Source organism: Piliocolobus tephrosceles, chromosome 3 (genome assembly GCF_002776525.5).
Source record: "Piliocolobus tephrosceles isolate RC106 chromosome 3, ASM277652v3, whole genome shotgun sequence".
NCBI classification, from domain to species: Eukaryota; Metazoa; Chordata; class Mammalia; order Primates; family Cercopithecidae; genus Piliocolobus; species Piliocolobus tephrosceles.
The window spans coordinates 116575435-116590683 of NC_045436.1; the positions used below are offsets into that span (position 1 = coordinate 116575435).

Genomic DNA, 15249 nt, shown 5'->3' on the forward strand with positions numbered 1-15249 from the left:
GCCAATGCTGCTGTTCGGGCTGTCTAAAGCTTATATAGATACAAGTAAACTCCAGTAAGGAATTCACTGTACTGCCAGTGAACTGCCAGTGACAGTTTCCCTTAAATCAAGAGATGACACTTTTATCTTACTATAAGATTTTTGCTGCTATTTACCATGGAAGACAAAACATCGAAGAAATTCAGTTTGCAGGTGGTGGTCAAAATAACTAACCGGAACAGATGGGTCAATTAAATCTACAAGAGACTGAACTACCCTTCGTGCTTTAAGCATGCTTATTAACACTCAGGGTCAGCAAGAAACATGCGTCTCTCTACAAGCCGGCACTTTAGCAACGTGTGACTCGCGTATTATAATCCATCGTAATCGCTAGCGGAAGCAATCAGGTGCACGTAAAAAGGTTGGGGATCAGCTTCTGGTCACAAAAAAAACACCGAGCAAGGATAATTCCACTACAAATGACGATTCGCGTTAGTGAAAAAGAATGGTAAGTTACACAGTGAAGATGAACTTTGCAAGACGCGCGCTCCCTGGAGAACACCCAGCCCCGCGGAGGGCAGCAGGCTCCACCCATGTCTGCAGTTTTGGTCCGGCCTCGGAGTAACCACCCTAGCAGCGGGAAGTTTCGCGTGTGCGCAGTAGGCTCGCCCAGTGCCGCGTGGGAAAGGCGGGACCTTCCTATCTCTTGCGTCATATCAACTGCGACGCAAGACGTCACCGGCTTGTCTGGGAAGGTCAATCGCGGCTGCAGGCGGATACGCATGCGCTTTATGCCCGCTGTTGCTGAAGCGTGCGCGTTAACAGCTTTGGCTGTTCTGCCGTGGTGCAGAAATGCTGTGCCGACTCGGCGGTCGGTGGCTGCGGCCGCTCCCTGCCCTGCAGCTGCGGGCTAGGGACCCGCCGCTTGCGCCGGTTCCTACGAGCGGCGCCAAACGCCCCACTCTGTCAGTGTGGGCTGTGGCACCAGTCTCTGCAGTCCATGCGAACGGCTGGTATGAGGCCCTAGCCGCGTCTTCGCCGGTGCGGGTTGCGGAAGAAGTACTGCTCGGCGTGCAGGCCACCACGGGCCTGCCCTGGTGGGGCAGCATTCTGCTCTCCACCGTGGCCCTGCGGGGTGCTGTCACGCTGCCTTTGGCCGCCTACCAGCACTACATCCTGGCCAAGGTGAGGGGCGCCGAGCCGTGCGCGTACCCTGCGCTGCAACCCCTGCGGCGGAGGAAGGCCGACATTCACTCAGGGTTTTCGATCCCACGATATTGCCTGCTGCAGTGCTTAATGTTTAATCATCGTGACCATTTCATTGTGACCATTTTAGCGTTAAAAATAATTTAACTAGCATTAGGTGTGTTAAATAAGATATTTTGTGATACATGTACCTGTCATTTCGTTTGTCCTACTGGATTTGTACTCCAAGCACAAGTGGTTACTATATTTGCTCTCGGGGAACGGAGTCAAAGAAATCAGTCACAGAAGAAATTGTGTTGGCGAAACCTATAAAATTCATGTCTTAAAAGTTTTAACAGCCAGTATGTCTGCAGCGTCTTTCATCCTAAAGTATTCCAGCTGGTCTTTTTTACCAGGAAGAAACTACTGGACTAATAGTTTGCGAACTTGATTCCTGTCCAGGCCCGACTAAGACTGTCTGGTTGGTGGCAGTCACTTGAACTTTTACTATTGAATCCTTTTTTCTGAGGAATAAGGATAGCAGTACCTTCCTTGCCTACTTCACAGTGTTATCAGAGCAAGTCAGATAATACGGGTTCAAGTGCTTGATTATTCAAATGGGATATTTCAAAAATAGTGGCTTTCATGTTTTCAAGTTGTGAACATGGGGGGAAAAACCGGAAACAAAACAGGAACGGAATCAGCAGCAACATTAAGGCAGTGAGCCATTTTGCAGGAAGAATGAACACAGGGCAGGAATAAATGCTATTTTTATTTTTGATTTGTGGCTGTCGCAGTGTATTAAAGGTTCTTAACAGACAGCTGTTTTCTCCGCTTATATTACTAGGAAATCTAGAGATGGAACAGTAAAGCTCAGGGTGCAGTTTTCATCTAATACTTCTATCCCCGTGAAGTAGGTGCTGTTACATGTTTTATATGTGAGGGAACCTGATTTTAGAGGTTAAGTTACTTGCCCAGGATTACATGGATAAGTGTACATTGTGAATTTGGTTGTGACTGAGGACATTTTAAGCAAATTAACATCTTGTGCTTAGACTTAAGGTTTCTTGACATGATCAGTAAACTACATTTTTAAATGACTCGAGGGAATAATGTGAAAAATTCTGAGTGATTGTGAATAAAGATCTTTTATGTGCTCATAACAAAACCTATTTTTTAGCTAGGTGGAAAACTTGCAGCCAGAAATAAAAGCTATTGCCAGGCATCTTAACCAAGAAGTTGTAGTTCGTGCAAATCAGTTGGGGTGGTCCGAAAGAGTTGCCAGGTAAGCGAATTATATCCGTGTAAGAGCTTACACACACACACACACATATATAGTGATGTTAATTATAAGTTTGAGTATTCTGTAGTTTTGGCAGTAAAGTATTTCTTTTACATATTTTTTTTTATACATATATATATATATATATATATTTTTTGAGACAGAGTTTCGCTCTTGTTACCCAGGCTGGAGTGCAATGGTGCGATCTTGGCTCATCACAACCTCTGCCTCCCGGGTTCAAGCGATTCTCCTCCCTCAGCCTCCCGAGTAGCTGGGATTAACAGGCATGCACCACCACGCCCGACTAATTTTGTATTTTTAGCAGAGACGGGGTTTCTGCATGTTGGTCAGGCTGGTGTCGAACTCCCGACCTCAGGTAATCCACCCTCTTCAGCCTCCCAAAGTGCTGGGATTACAGGTGTGAGCCACCGCACCTGGCCTACTCTTTTATATTTTCATAAGTTATTAATATGGCATGATAGTTTCATATGCTGGACTGAAAGCAAAGAAATAAATGGACAAAGATAAGAGCATGTTCCTATTCTTTTTTTTTTTTTTTTTTTTTTGTTGAGACGGAGTCTCGCTCTATCACCCAAGCTGGAGTGCAGTGGCCGGATCTCAGCTCACTGCAAGCTCCGCCTCCCGGGTTCCCGCCATTCTCCTGCCTCAGCCTCCTGAGTAGCTGGGACTACAGGCGCCCGCCACCTCGCCCGGCTAGATTTTTGTATTTTTTTTTAGTAGAGACGGGGTTTCACCATGTTAGCCAGGATGGTCTCGATCTCCTGACCTCGTGATCCGCCCGTCTCGGCCTCCCAAAGTGCTGGGATTACAGGCTTGAGCCACCGCGCCCGGCCGCATGTTCCTATTCTTTAGGGATTCCAGCCTATTAAAAAAGACAGACCTGTAATCAAATAATAATGTCAGTGAACTAACTACTCTATAAAGATTATGTACAAGGAGCTAGATCATCAAGGAAAGTCAGGGCAGGCTTCGCAGGATGAAGGTACTTTGCCATTTTTTTGTGATATTTGTCAACAAATGATGCAGGTTATTTACAATCTTGACCGTTTGGAAAAGATATAGCAGGTAATAGCCCACAGGAAAGAGGAGGTGGAAAAAAAAGTGCCACAGTAGAAACACTTCGATAGCTAAGCTACTGTCCGTCCTTTGTGGTTATTCTGTGCATTTGTCTGCCTGGGTTCTTGGAAAGTCCCAATCTAAGGGTGCTAGGTTGTGCCCAAGGATGTCTGCATTCATTCACTGGGAACTTACAAGCCTTCCTGCTTCAATCAACTCCTTAATCAGTTTCCCAAACTCTGATCCTTATTAGACTATGATAAATTATTCTCCTTTTTACAGCAATGAAAAAGGGCTTTGTGGTATCAATCTGTGTTATGTATATATTATTAACCATATATTTTTAAATAGGTGTAAATTTCCCAACTATCTTTAATATGAGATTGTGTCCTTTATTTAATGTTTAAAAGACCTGACATTTTAAAAAATCATGGTGATAGTTTAATGTCTTTATGTGGTAAAAATTAAAAGTTGACAGACCTATAGTTTTGAAATTTTACTGATCAAAGAAGTCGAAAGCTTCAGCCATAGGCCAAAAGAACCAAATTAATAGCTGCTTGCCTGGGTTATGAACGCAGCCTAGATAAGACTTGTGGCATTTTGCTTAAGTCGTACTGGCAGGATGGTTGTCCAGATACATCCTTAGGGATGTTTCTTTCTAGGAGGAGACATCTGAGGGCTTCTGGCATTTTCTTTTCTTTTCTTTCTTTTTTTTTTTTTTTTTTGAACAAGACAACAAGACAGAGTCTCCTTGTGTTGCTCACGTCGGTCTCAAACTCCTGGCCTCAAGCAGTCCTGCAGTCCTCCCACTTCAGCCTCCCAAGTAGTTGGGATTACAAGTGCAAGCCACAGTGTTGGCCAGCTTCCTGCATTCAATAGTATTGAGTCTTCAAGGGTGAAAGACAGTGTGTCAGATGGACAGCCAGGAAAGTGGGCTTTCCACACAGATGATATAATACAGTACTTCCAAAGGCATGCCTATGCGGAAGTCTGATTTGTTGGACGAACTAAAGTCATTCAGGGACCAGAATATGCAGGTGTCTAGAGGAGTAACAAGATAAAATTGGAAGAATAGGCAGATGTGAAATTATGAAGGACATAGAATGTCTTTGTGTACTGTCTTATTATACACTATAATTTGACTAAATTCAGAAAAACTATTGAATGCCTCCTCTGTACAAAATGTATGATACAGGAGATTTAAAGATGAATAAAATAGAAGACTTTCCCCTGAAGAATACTTTAGTTTTTGGTTTTTAACTCCTATTCTCTTGGACCCGAAGGAAGACTATTCTAAAAAGTAAAATTTCAGGAAAAAAACAGTAGTAACTAATATGGTTAACAGAGAAACAGGTTAAAAATGTCTTTGTGAGATAGTTGATTGAAAAATGGAGACTATTTTGACAGGCCAAGAGCATACACAGTATAAAACCACATAGCTCCAAAAGGTATATTCAGAGATGAAGTGATTAAGTTTGGCTGGAGTGGAGAGATTTGATTGAAGTTTGCTTTTAGCTTCCATATTTCCAATATTAATTGTAGTTATACCATGTCAGTAGTGAAATTTACTTTAAAAGCCTAATCAGCCAAAGACCACCAGAGACAAAGCCTGTAGTCTGACAATTTCAGATTGTTATGTAACTTATGTACCATATTGTAGAAGTTTTGATAAAAGGCTTTATTTGCCTGTTGTTTAAGGAACCCCTTAACATGCCTGTGACAGCTGAAACCCTTATACAAATCCTTTAGCTAATAACTACAGCAGGCGCTATTTGTGCTATGGAAATAAAGCATGATTCTTAGATGACATTTTCTCTTTCCCTTTTTTTTCCACTAACCTCAATCTAGGCTCACTTATCTAAAGAATATGAAGAGGCTAATTTCAGAACTATATGTGCGAGATAACTGCCACCCTTTCAAAGCCACTGTGTTGGTCTGGATTCAGCTTCCAATGTGGATCTTCATGTCTTTTGCTCTCCGGAATTTAAGCACAGGGGCAGCACATTCAGAAGGTAATTATTGTATAAGTCTTCTCCCAAAGAAGTTCTCTAACATTGTCTTTGTACTAAAAAAAAAAAAAGCATACTTTTCATAATTAGGATATGTTCAATATCTTCCTTATAAGAGCATAGAATTTAAAGTCTTAAGTGTAAACAGATTGTGTTGAGGACAACATTTTGTATTGAGAAAAAAATAGATATATTGTGAGTGAAAAACTGGAATAAATCTAGTGCAGATCTTTCCTGTGAGGGACACTATTGGAATTGTCAGACTACTTATTAACGTCTTATATATTTTTCTCTGCTGTTTTTAGGACTTCTATTGTTTTATTTATAAAATTATTTTAGCAGGTTTTTCTGTTCGAGAACAGTTAGCTACTGGTGGTATTCTGTGGTTTCCTGACCTCACTGCACCGGACTCCACTTGGATTCTGCCTATCTCTGTTGGCGTCATCAATTTGTTAATAGTGGAGGTCAGTAGTTTTAAATGAAATTTGTTTGCCATTTATTGGGATTTTTGTTGCTGCTGTTCTGACTTCAAATCTATTTTTGTTTGAGTTGGTGAAGATAGCTCTGAGTTAGAAGTGAGATCCCTTTGTTCCTGGTCCCACGTCAGGCATTGGCCTAGACCTCTGTGGGCCTCAGAACTCTCAAAATTAAAGTAAAAGCACTGTATTAGCACACTTCCAAGTCTCTTTCAGCCTCAAAATTATATGATTCTGATACATAGAATTTTGTGATTTGCTTTTGGTAAAAACAGTAATGAAGATGCCTAGTCAGTCTGGTTGTATTCTTACAATAGAGTGGTGTTCGGTGTGTGTTATTTAATATGTAAATTTGTAGGTGAGGAACAGTCAGGCCCTGACTGCTATTTTCTTGCTTTATGACCTTAAAGAAGTCATTGAATGTCTTTATAAGATGAAATGGGAAAAACATACACATAGAAAATGTGATCTCTCAGTCATGTGTTTTTTGTTTTTTTTTTTTTTCAGATGGAGTTTCGCTCTTGTTGCCCAGACTGGAGTGTAATGGCACGGTCTTGGCTCACTGCAACCTCTGCCTCTTGAGTAGCTGGGATTACAGGTGCACGCCACCATACCCAGCTAATTTTTTGTATTTTTAGTAGAGACAGGGTTTCACCATGTTGGCCAGGCTGGTCTCGACCTCCTAACCTCAGGTGATCCACCCACCTCGGCCTCCCAAAGTGCTGGGATTACAGGCGTGAGCCACTGTGCCCATCTCTCTCAGTCATGTCTTAACCCTTATCCCAGGCTGCTTTACTCAGCAGTTTAGGGAAAGCATGAATATAATTTCATAAATTATTCTCAGACTCTGAGTAGAACAAACTGAACTGGAAGAAATCTTAGAAATGATTTACCTCAGTAGAGATCTCCCAGACCTCATCACCTCTGATCCCTGTTTGTGAAATCTAATACACTCCTTATTCTTTCAGATGAGGAAAGTGAAGATGATATAATATAAGGTCTTGAGTGAAAGTTGCTTGAGGAAAGACTCTACCTGTAGTCCAAATATGTTTCCCTAAGAGCACTAGCACCGTCCGCTGTGGTTGGTATTCAGTGAATATTTGGTAGAAAGAAGGAAGTGATAAGCACAAGGTTACAGTGAATCAATGTCAATCCCCTAGTTTTTTCCTCTATGTCTTCTAAAGACTAATGAAAGTGTTTTCATAGTGGGGCATGGTGGCATGTGCCTCTAGTTCCAGCTACTCGAAGCTGAGTCAGGAGGATTGCTTGAGTCCAGGAGATGGAGGCTGCAGTGAGTTGTGATCCTACCACTGTACTCCAGCCTGGGTGACAGAGAGAGAGACCTCATCTCTAAAAGAAAAATAAAAGCTTATTAAAAGCTTATTCTTACTTAACATACACCATGTGTAAGGCATTTTGTTTGTTTGTTTTTTCTTGAGACAGAGTCTCATTCTGTTTCCTAGGCTGGAGTACACTGGTGTGATCTCCACTCACTGCAACCTCCACCTCCTAGGTTCAAGTGATTCTCTTACCTCAGCCTCCCAAGTAGCTGGGATTACAGATGTGAGCCACTGTGCCTGACCATAGGCATTGTTATAAGCAATTTACATAAGTCAACTCATTTACTTCTTAGAATAACGCTGTGAGCTAAATATTCTTTTTTAATGCAGAGAAAGTGAGGCATAAAAATGTAAAACTACGTAGTTTGGCTCTAGAGTCATAATTATGCAGAAGTTTTTTTTTTTTTTTTTTTTTTTTTCCCCCCTCCTTTTTTTTTATTTGGAGACAGTCTTACTCTGTCTCCCAGACTGGAGTACAATGTCATGATCTCAGCTCACTGTGCCTTCCAGTCTCAAGCGATCCTCCCACCTCAGTCTCCCTCCCAAATAGCTGGGACTACAGGGATGCCACCACACCCAGCTAATTTTTGTATATTTTGTAGAGATGGTTTCACTATGTTGCCTAGTTGTCTAGGCTAGTCTCAAACTTCTGAGCTCAAACAATCAGCCTGCCTAGGCCTCCCACAGTGCTGAGATTACAGGCCCCCAGCCTTATGCAGAATTCTTAAGTGGAGCCTGAAGAATCCTGTGATAGTAGCTACCATATAAATCATTGTTAAGTGGAGCTTGAAGAATGCTATGACAATAGCTACCATTTAAATCATTGCCCTTGTTTTTTGGCACAAAGTGTCAAAAAACCTCCATTTAAGAATTTGACATAATTAATAAGTGATTTGTTGTTGTTGTTGTTGTTGTTGTTTTTAAGAGACAGGATCTTGCTCTATTGCCCAGGCTGGAGTGCAGTGGCATAATCATAGCTCACTGTAGTCTCAAACTTCTGGACTAGAGTGATCCTTCCACCTAGGCCAGTTATTAAGATTTTTAAAAGTTGGATGATCAAGCTGAGTGCAGTGATTGGTGCATGCCTATTATCCCAGCTACTTGGGAGGAGGAGGCAGGAGGATCACTTGAGCCCAGGAGTTTTAGACCAGCCTCAAACTGGTCTCAGTTTGACATCAAGACCCAGTCTCAAAAAATAAAACGATGATCAGCCATATAGATTAATCAGTGTTTTTTGTGTATATATATTACTTTTATTAAAGTGTAGATGGAGGCCAGTGAAAAATCAGTTTCTATTTTAAAGCTTATCTGATTTAATATGCATTTTAATAACATTATGCATGTATATGTTCTACCCCTTCAGATTTCTGCTCTACAAAAAATTGGAATATCTCGTTTGCAGACATATGTTACATACTTTGTCCGTGCAATGTCGGTGTTGATGATTCCAGTTGCTGCAACGGTACCCTCAGTGAGTAAGCACCAACATTGTGTGTAGCATGTGCTAAATCCTCTCTGACTTTAGCTTAAACTGGCTGGGACCCTGCCTCTTCTGTTGAACTTCCTCTGACTACTTGATTCCTTACCAAATCAGTATTTCTGTGGTAACTAATCTGTCTCTATTTCTTGCCTTTTTTAAATCTTGCAATGTGTTTTGCGTAATACCATGAATATAGTATTTCTTCCATTTGACTACTTGATATATTGAATTAGTTCTACCTATGTAAACTGGAGCAAAGAATTTAGCACTTAAGAAAGAAACAAAACAAAATGCTAAGACCATTTGGGTTCCTGTATGGTGTTATTTAATCTCATAACAACTCTGTGAAATAGGTAAACTTGTCCCTGTATATACCTAATTAAACTTTACAGAAATAGAAAAAGAGGTGGTTATGTTTGCAGTTAGTTCAGTCTTTTGCATGTTTCCCACAAATACTTTAGAAGTTTCTAAGGAGGCAAAAGCTGTGTTAAAATATCTCCATGTTTACTCAGAGCCAACACATAAAGTCGAATTCAGTTGTTGTTAATAGTTAGGGTGTAGCATATATAAAACTAATTCATAGTATTTTTTTTTTTTTTTTGAGATGGAGTCTTGCTGTGTTGCCCAGGCTGGAGTGCAATGGCACAATCTCAGCTCACTGCAACCTCCTCCTCCCAGGTTCAAGTGGTTCTCCTGCCTCAGCCTCCCTAGTACCTGGAATTACAGGCACACGCCATCATACCTGGCTAATTTTTGTATTTTTAGTAGAGGCAGGGTTTCGCCACGTTGGCCAGGCTGTTATCGAACTCCTGACCTCAGGTGATCCACCTGCCTCGGCCTCCCAAAGTGCTGGGATTACAGATGTGAGCCACCATAGCTGGCCCACAGTATTTTTTATAGGAATCTAAAGCAATATGTTTTTGGCATCAAAATGTATTTTTTAGGCTGTTACTGAACATAATAGTGTCATTAATCCTATGCAGAATAAGTTTGTTCATCTCTAAAATAGATATCATAATGCCTGTGAGAATTAATGAAATGAGTGCCTATTATAGAACTTTTTACATAGTAGTAGTAATGTCGTAAAATACCCTGTAAAAGTAGAACAGCACAGATTCACTACATTTCTGCAGAGAAATCATACCAGCTATATACTGAAGAACCCCCCAGATAAAATAAAATACAAGCAGTTAAGTTTTAGGGAGGGATTGAGTTCAAAATGAGTAACAAGAGATCTAAAACACAATGCTTTAAATACCCAAAATTTATCCTGTCAATTATAGGAAATCTGATTAAGCAGCTTAGGGGTGATGGGACAAGTCCATGAAGATGAGAGACCCAGACTGCTGCTGTCTTTCTGCTTTGTTGTCCACAGCCTGTGATTTCAAGTCTACACTACGGTCATGGCTGTTAAACTTGTTATCATGCAGGAATAGTAAAGGGTGCCTCAAGTATAGTCAGCACCTTTTAAGGAGACTTGCCAGATGTTCCACCAAACAGTTGTGTTAACATCTTAGTTTTATGGCTATCCCTCACTACAGAAGAGGCAAGGAAATATAGTCTTTTTTTTTTTCCTTTTTCTTTTTTTTTTTTTTTTTTTTAGATGACAACCTACTCAAATAAAAATTAGGATTTTGTTACTAGGGAAGAGGGGAGATTGATACTTAGCTGTCAACTTACAGTCTGCTGTAGTTAGGCTCAGGTTCTTTTTCTGTTGGTGGGTAAGTCAAATGATGATGATAGACAATATTTATTTAACATTGACTTTGTGCTGAGCACTGTTTTAAATGGTTTACATATTTTACCCCATATAATTGGGGTACTATTTATCCCATATAATTGGGGTACTATACAGCGCAACGATAAAAGTACTATTATAATCTTCACTTTGGTGATGAGGAAACTGAGGCACAGAGACGTTAAGTAACTCATCCAAGGTCACTTAGCTATAAGTGATAGAGTCTTAACACACATCTAAACAGTTTGGCTCCTCCTCTTAACTACTGTGCTAATCTACCTTTGAGGATGTGCTACTTTCTGCCCCTAAAGACTGACTTTGGAACAAATAACAAATGTAAATGCTAAATGTGGACCACATACTTGCATACCACTCTACATGAATTATCTCATTTATTCCTCACAGCAATCCTCTGAGGTAGATGCAGTTACTGCCCCCACTTTATAGATGAGGACAGTCCCTAATGCCTTATAGATGAGATGGTCCCTAATGCCAAAAATGCTGGGGACTGCTGCTCAAGATGGTAATACAAAAGAAATTTGGAGATAATGCTGAGGCTGTTTGTCTCAGAAGAAGGCAAAGAAAATGCATTCCTTACTACACTGAGAAACTGGCTATTGGGAAACATTTGGAAGATAGATGACTATATGGGGAAAATGAGGTATAGGGAGGCTAAGTTTGCCATCTTAAATGCCACGCTTCCAGTATTCCACCTTCAGTATGTAAGCAGCTGGACAGGACTTTTCGTGGGGAAAAAGTATGCTCCATTGTCGAAGAAGGGAGATGAGATCTCTCTTGAGCCTCTGCCTAAGCTTCTTTTTACTTTCTACCCTCCACACTTCTCTTTAGCCTTTATTTTTGCTTTTCTGTCTGTCCGTAACCTTTTTTACCTGTCTATTTAATCCATCTCAGGAATCTAGTAGCTGCTGCAAGTCTTGCTAAGTCTTGGCATACTTCTGTTTACAAAGATTGTCATTTTCTTTTTTATTGCCAGCCTATGTCTGGACTGTGATGTCCTGGTGGAATTACAGATGCTAACATTTATGTCTTCTCTTTATAGTCAATTGTTCTCTACTGGTTATGCTCCAGCTTCATGGGTCTTTCACAGAACTTGCTGCTGCGTTCTCCTGGATTTCGCCAACTTTGCCGAATACCATCGACCAAGTCAGATTCAGAGACTCCTTATAAAGACATATTTGCTGCCTTTAATACCAAGTTCATTTCAAGAAAATGACATATTTTCCAATAATTTAAAAACAGTTGCAAGAGTCACTATCACCTTAATGTATTTAGACTTAGAAATTCAGATGTTACTTGATTTCCTTTTTCTTAAAATCATGAACTTCGTGAAATATTGTACATTAAGATGGAATCCAGACCAGGAACAGTGGCTCATGCCTGTAATCCTAGCACTTTGGGAGGCCGAGGTGGGCGGATCACCTGAGGTCAGGAGTTCGAGACCAGCCTGGCCAACATGGTGAAACCCCCTCTCTACTAAAAATACAAAAAAAATTAGCTGAGCATAGTGGCAGGCGCCTGTAATCCCAGCTACTTGGGAGGCTGAGGCAGGAGAATCACTTGAACCTGAGAGACAGAGGTTGCAGTGAGCTGAGATCACTCCATTGCACTCCAGCCTGGACAACAAGAGCAAAACTCTGTCAAAGAGAAAAAAAAAAAAAAAAAGATGCAATCCAGATATATTTGACAGTAATTTAAATCTTTTAAATATTATAAATGCAGTATGTTTAATTGTGAAAGTATTAGAATAGAACCAAAGTACCTGTCTCTGTTTATAAAGTTACAGTTTGTTAGAGAATAGGGTTAGCTACTGAATGATGTCAAATTAAACTAAGCAATACTGCATATTACTGTTTTATAAAATAAGAAGATCAGTGAGATGATTCATGCTTTTTTTTTTTTTTTTTTTTGAGATGGAGTCTCACTGTGTTGCCCAGGCTGGAGTGCAGTGGCATAATTTCAGCTCACTGCAGCCTCTGCCCTCCGGGTTCCAGCGATTTTCCTGCCTCAGACTCCCAAGTAGCTGGGATTGCAGGTGCACACCACCACGCCCAGCTAATTTTTGTGTTTTTAGTAGAGATGTGTTTCACCATGTTGGACAGGCTGGTCTGGAACTCCTGACCTCAAGTGATCCACCCGTCCACCTGCCTTGGCCTCCCAAAGTGCTGGGATTACAGGCGTGAGCCACCTCACCGAGCATTTTTTTTTTTTTTTTTAATTTTTTTAATGAGACGGAATCTCTGTCTGTCACCCAGGCTGGAGTGCAGTGGCATGATCTCAGCTCACTGCAACCTCTGCCTCCCGTGTTCAAGCAATCCTCCTACCTCAGCCTCCTGAGTAGCTGGGACTACAGACATGCACCACCACGCCCAGCTAAGTTTTGTATTTTTAGTAGAGATGGGGTTTCACCATGTTGACCAGGATGGTCTTGAACTCCTGCCCTCAAGTGATCTGCCCACTTCGGCCTCCCAAAGTGCTGGGATTACAGGCATGAGCCACTGTGCCCGGCTGAGATGTTTCTTCTTATTTTGGAGGTGAAGAGGATTTTAGACCCCTCTGAGCATCTGAAAAAAGGCTATATATGTATGGTTTTCTCTTCAGAAAAATCTTAGGACTCAAAATACAGGGACTTCATTGATACCGGGAAGGTTTTCTGGCAACTCCTAGTGAATAAATCTTATTCTAATGGAACACACATTGATCCTGAGTTAATGCATGGTTGAAAAAGAAAAGGGGGCGGCGACTGGAAATATATGCAGTAGAGTAGTCCGTGCATACAAGTACCTAGCATGGTAGATGATGTTGCCTCTAGCCCTGCTCAGAAAGAATACAAAAAGTGTACATTCCTTTTTCTATAATTTAAGAAGTCTGGAATACAGAGTGTAACACCATGTACTGCTAGCACCCAAAGTGGAAAATCTTAAGCATTCAGTTTGTTTAGTCGAAGAAAACCAGAAGGGCAGTTGCCTATTGAGGTGATTTTAAACCTGTTTATTTGTAAGGATTAAGTACTCTAATAGGCTTAAACTATGATAGAGGTTTAATACAGGAAAAATTGACAGGTATTATAAATTGTGGATCCAGTTACTTGCTTAATTTGTAAAGAGGTAAGATTAGCTCTGGTTGAGATATCAAATATGACAGGTATTTGAGAAGACTATAAATCATAAATTTTCATTTAGTTAAAATATGGACCTGATTCTGGGAAACCCTATCATTCCATCTCAGTGTTTTACAATAAAATAAAAACTAAAGTGAAATTCATTAGTCATTTCTTTGATGTCTCTTAAATTTTAGTTCACCTACTTAATGAAGTTGTTTTTTAATACAAAAAATGTACAGCGCACAGAGATAAGAATTCTGCTTGTCATGTTACTGCAGTTCCCCGATAATTTATTTTAGACATAGATGGTGGCAATTAAGACTAGTTTCTTTTTTCATGTAAGTTCCTAGTCCTGGTTTCTGACTGTCCTATTGGGGCAATTGTGCTTCCCAGCCACATGGAAGGAATTGAAACATCGTCATTATTTGTGGATTTTATATTTGTAAATTTGCCTACTTGCTCAAATCTATCCATAACCCCAGAACCAGTATTTGCACAAGTGCTTTTGAGGCCATTTGTAGGCGAAAAATGTAAGTCACCTCCCAACAGAAGTCAAACAAATGGTACTCTGCCTTCCAGTTTCAGCTCTTATACTGTAAACATGTATCATTTTTGAGTCTACTTAGTCCCATGTCTTGCTAATTTCTGTTCTTTTTATTGGTGATTTCACTGTTTAAAATGGCCTCCAAATGTCCTGCTGGAGTGCTAATATTCCTAAGCTCAAGAAGACTGATGTGACTTAAGGAGAAAATAAGTGTATTAGATAAGCTTCATTCGTGCATGAGTTGTAATGCTGTTGGCAGAGAGTTCAGTGTTACTGAATCAACAATATGTTGTATTGATCTGTTGACAAAAACAAAGCTTGCAGAAGCCTAACCCTGTATGTTTTCTAGGAGCAGTGGTTTGGTATTCACTAATTCAGTGTTTGTGAACTTTATGGAACATAAGTACCACAAATAACGCAAATTGACTATATTTGCAACATGTACAATCAAGGATGCAGAGGCAGAAATGTGTGTGCAGCTTGCGTCATAATAAAAAGAGGAAAGAATTTGAGGAAAATTTTGGCAGTTACAAATTACCTCTGGAATAACTTTGCCTTTACTGTGTGTGCTACTGTGTACTCACTTTTCTTATAATAGCATAAGGGAAATCAGTCTCCTTTTCCCACTGTGTCTGTCACTTTTGCTGAGAAGCAAACAATAAGGTGCTATGATATTGTGAAATACATATTTGGTCTTTATCCCCAATCCCTGACATCCAGCAGAATCTGCAGAGTTTTAAGTGTCTTTTGTATACTCATGTGATGACTAGTGGCTGGGGACCCCTAGAAAGCTTCAGGATAGGGCAGATCCTTACGGCCAGGAGTTCCAGGTCAGCCTGGGCAACATAGCGAGACCTCGTCTCTACAAAAAAAGAAAGTAGGAAAAAACACCTATGGTTTTTTCTATCTCCAGATACTCCCTTTTCAAATAAATGAATCTTCTTTCATTTGCATAGTTTACCTTGTTTACTGTGAGTCCCCTTGATTTCAAAATGTATATTTGTATCTTTTTTCAAAT

At 40.5% G+C, this 15249-nt stretch overlaps 1 protein-coding gene across 2 annotated transcripts; it reads left to right on the plus strand.

Annotated features, from left to right (window-relative positions):
* The first annotated feature begins 744 nt into the window (after positions 1-744).
* Positions 745-13848, plus strand: LOC111531290 (cytochrome c oxidase assembly protein COX18, mitochondrial). Of its 2 annotated transcripts, none has more exons than XM_023198511.1 (6): positions 745-1164; positions 2349-2449; positions 5372-5535; positions 5875-5996; positions 8712-8819; positions 11627-13848. In XM_023198511.1, exons 1-6 carry the CDS (start codon positions 832-834, stop codon positions 11798-11800), a joined length of 1002 nt encoding a protein of 333 aa, XP_023054279.1. In that variant the 5' UTR covers positions 745-831; the 3' UTR covers positions 11801-13848. The 2 variants fall into 2 exon arrangements, with proteins under 2 accessions (XP_023054279.1, XP_023054277.1); XM_023198509.1 differs by having other exon boundaries at positions 5872-5996; positions 11627-12470.
* Positions 13849-15249: the final 1401 nt, after the last annotated feature.

Bases quoted from the DNA above. Each gene is read 5' to 3' on its own strand.
- LOC111531290 (XM_023198509.1), top strand. From the start codon at position 832: ATGCTGTGCCGACTCGGCGGTCGGTGGCTGCGGCCGCTCCCTGCCCTG. The intron at 1,165-2,348 runs GTGAGGGGCGCC...TTTTTTAGCTAG, and splicing joins AGCACTACATCCTGGCCAAG to GTGGAAAACTTGCAGCCAGA. The intron at 8,820-11,626 runs GTGAGTAAGCAC...TTCTCTTTATAG, and splicing joins TTGCTGCAACGGTACCCTCA to TCAATTGTTCTCTACTGGTT.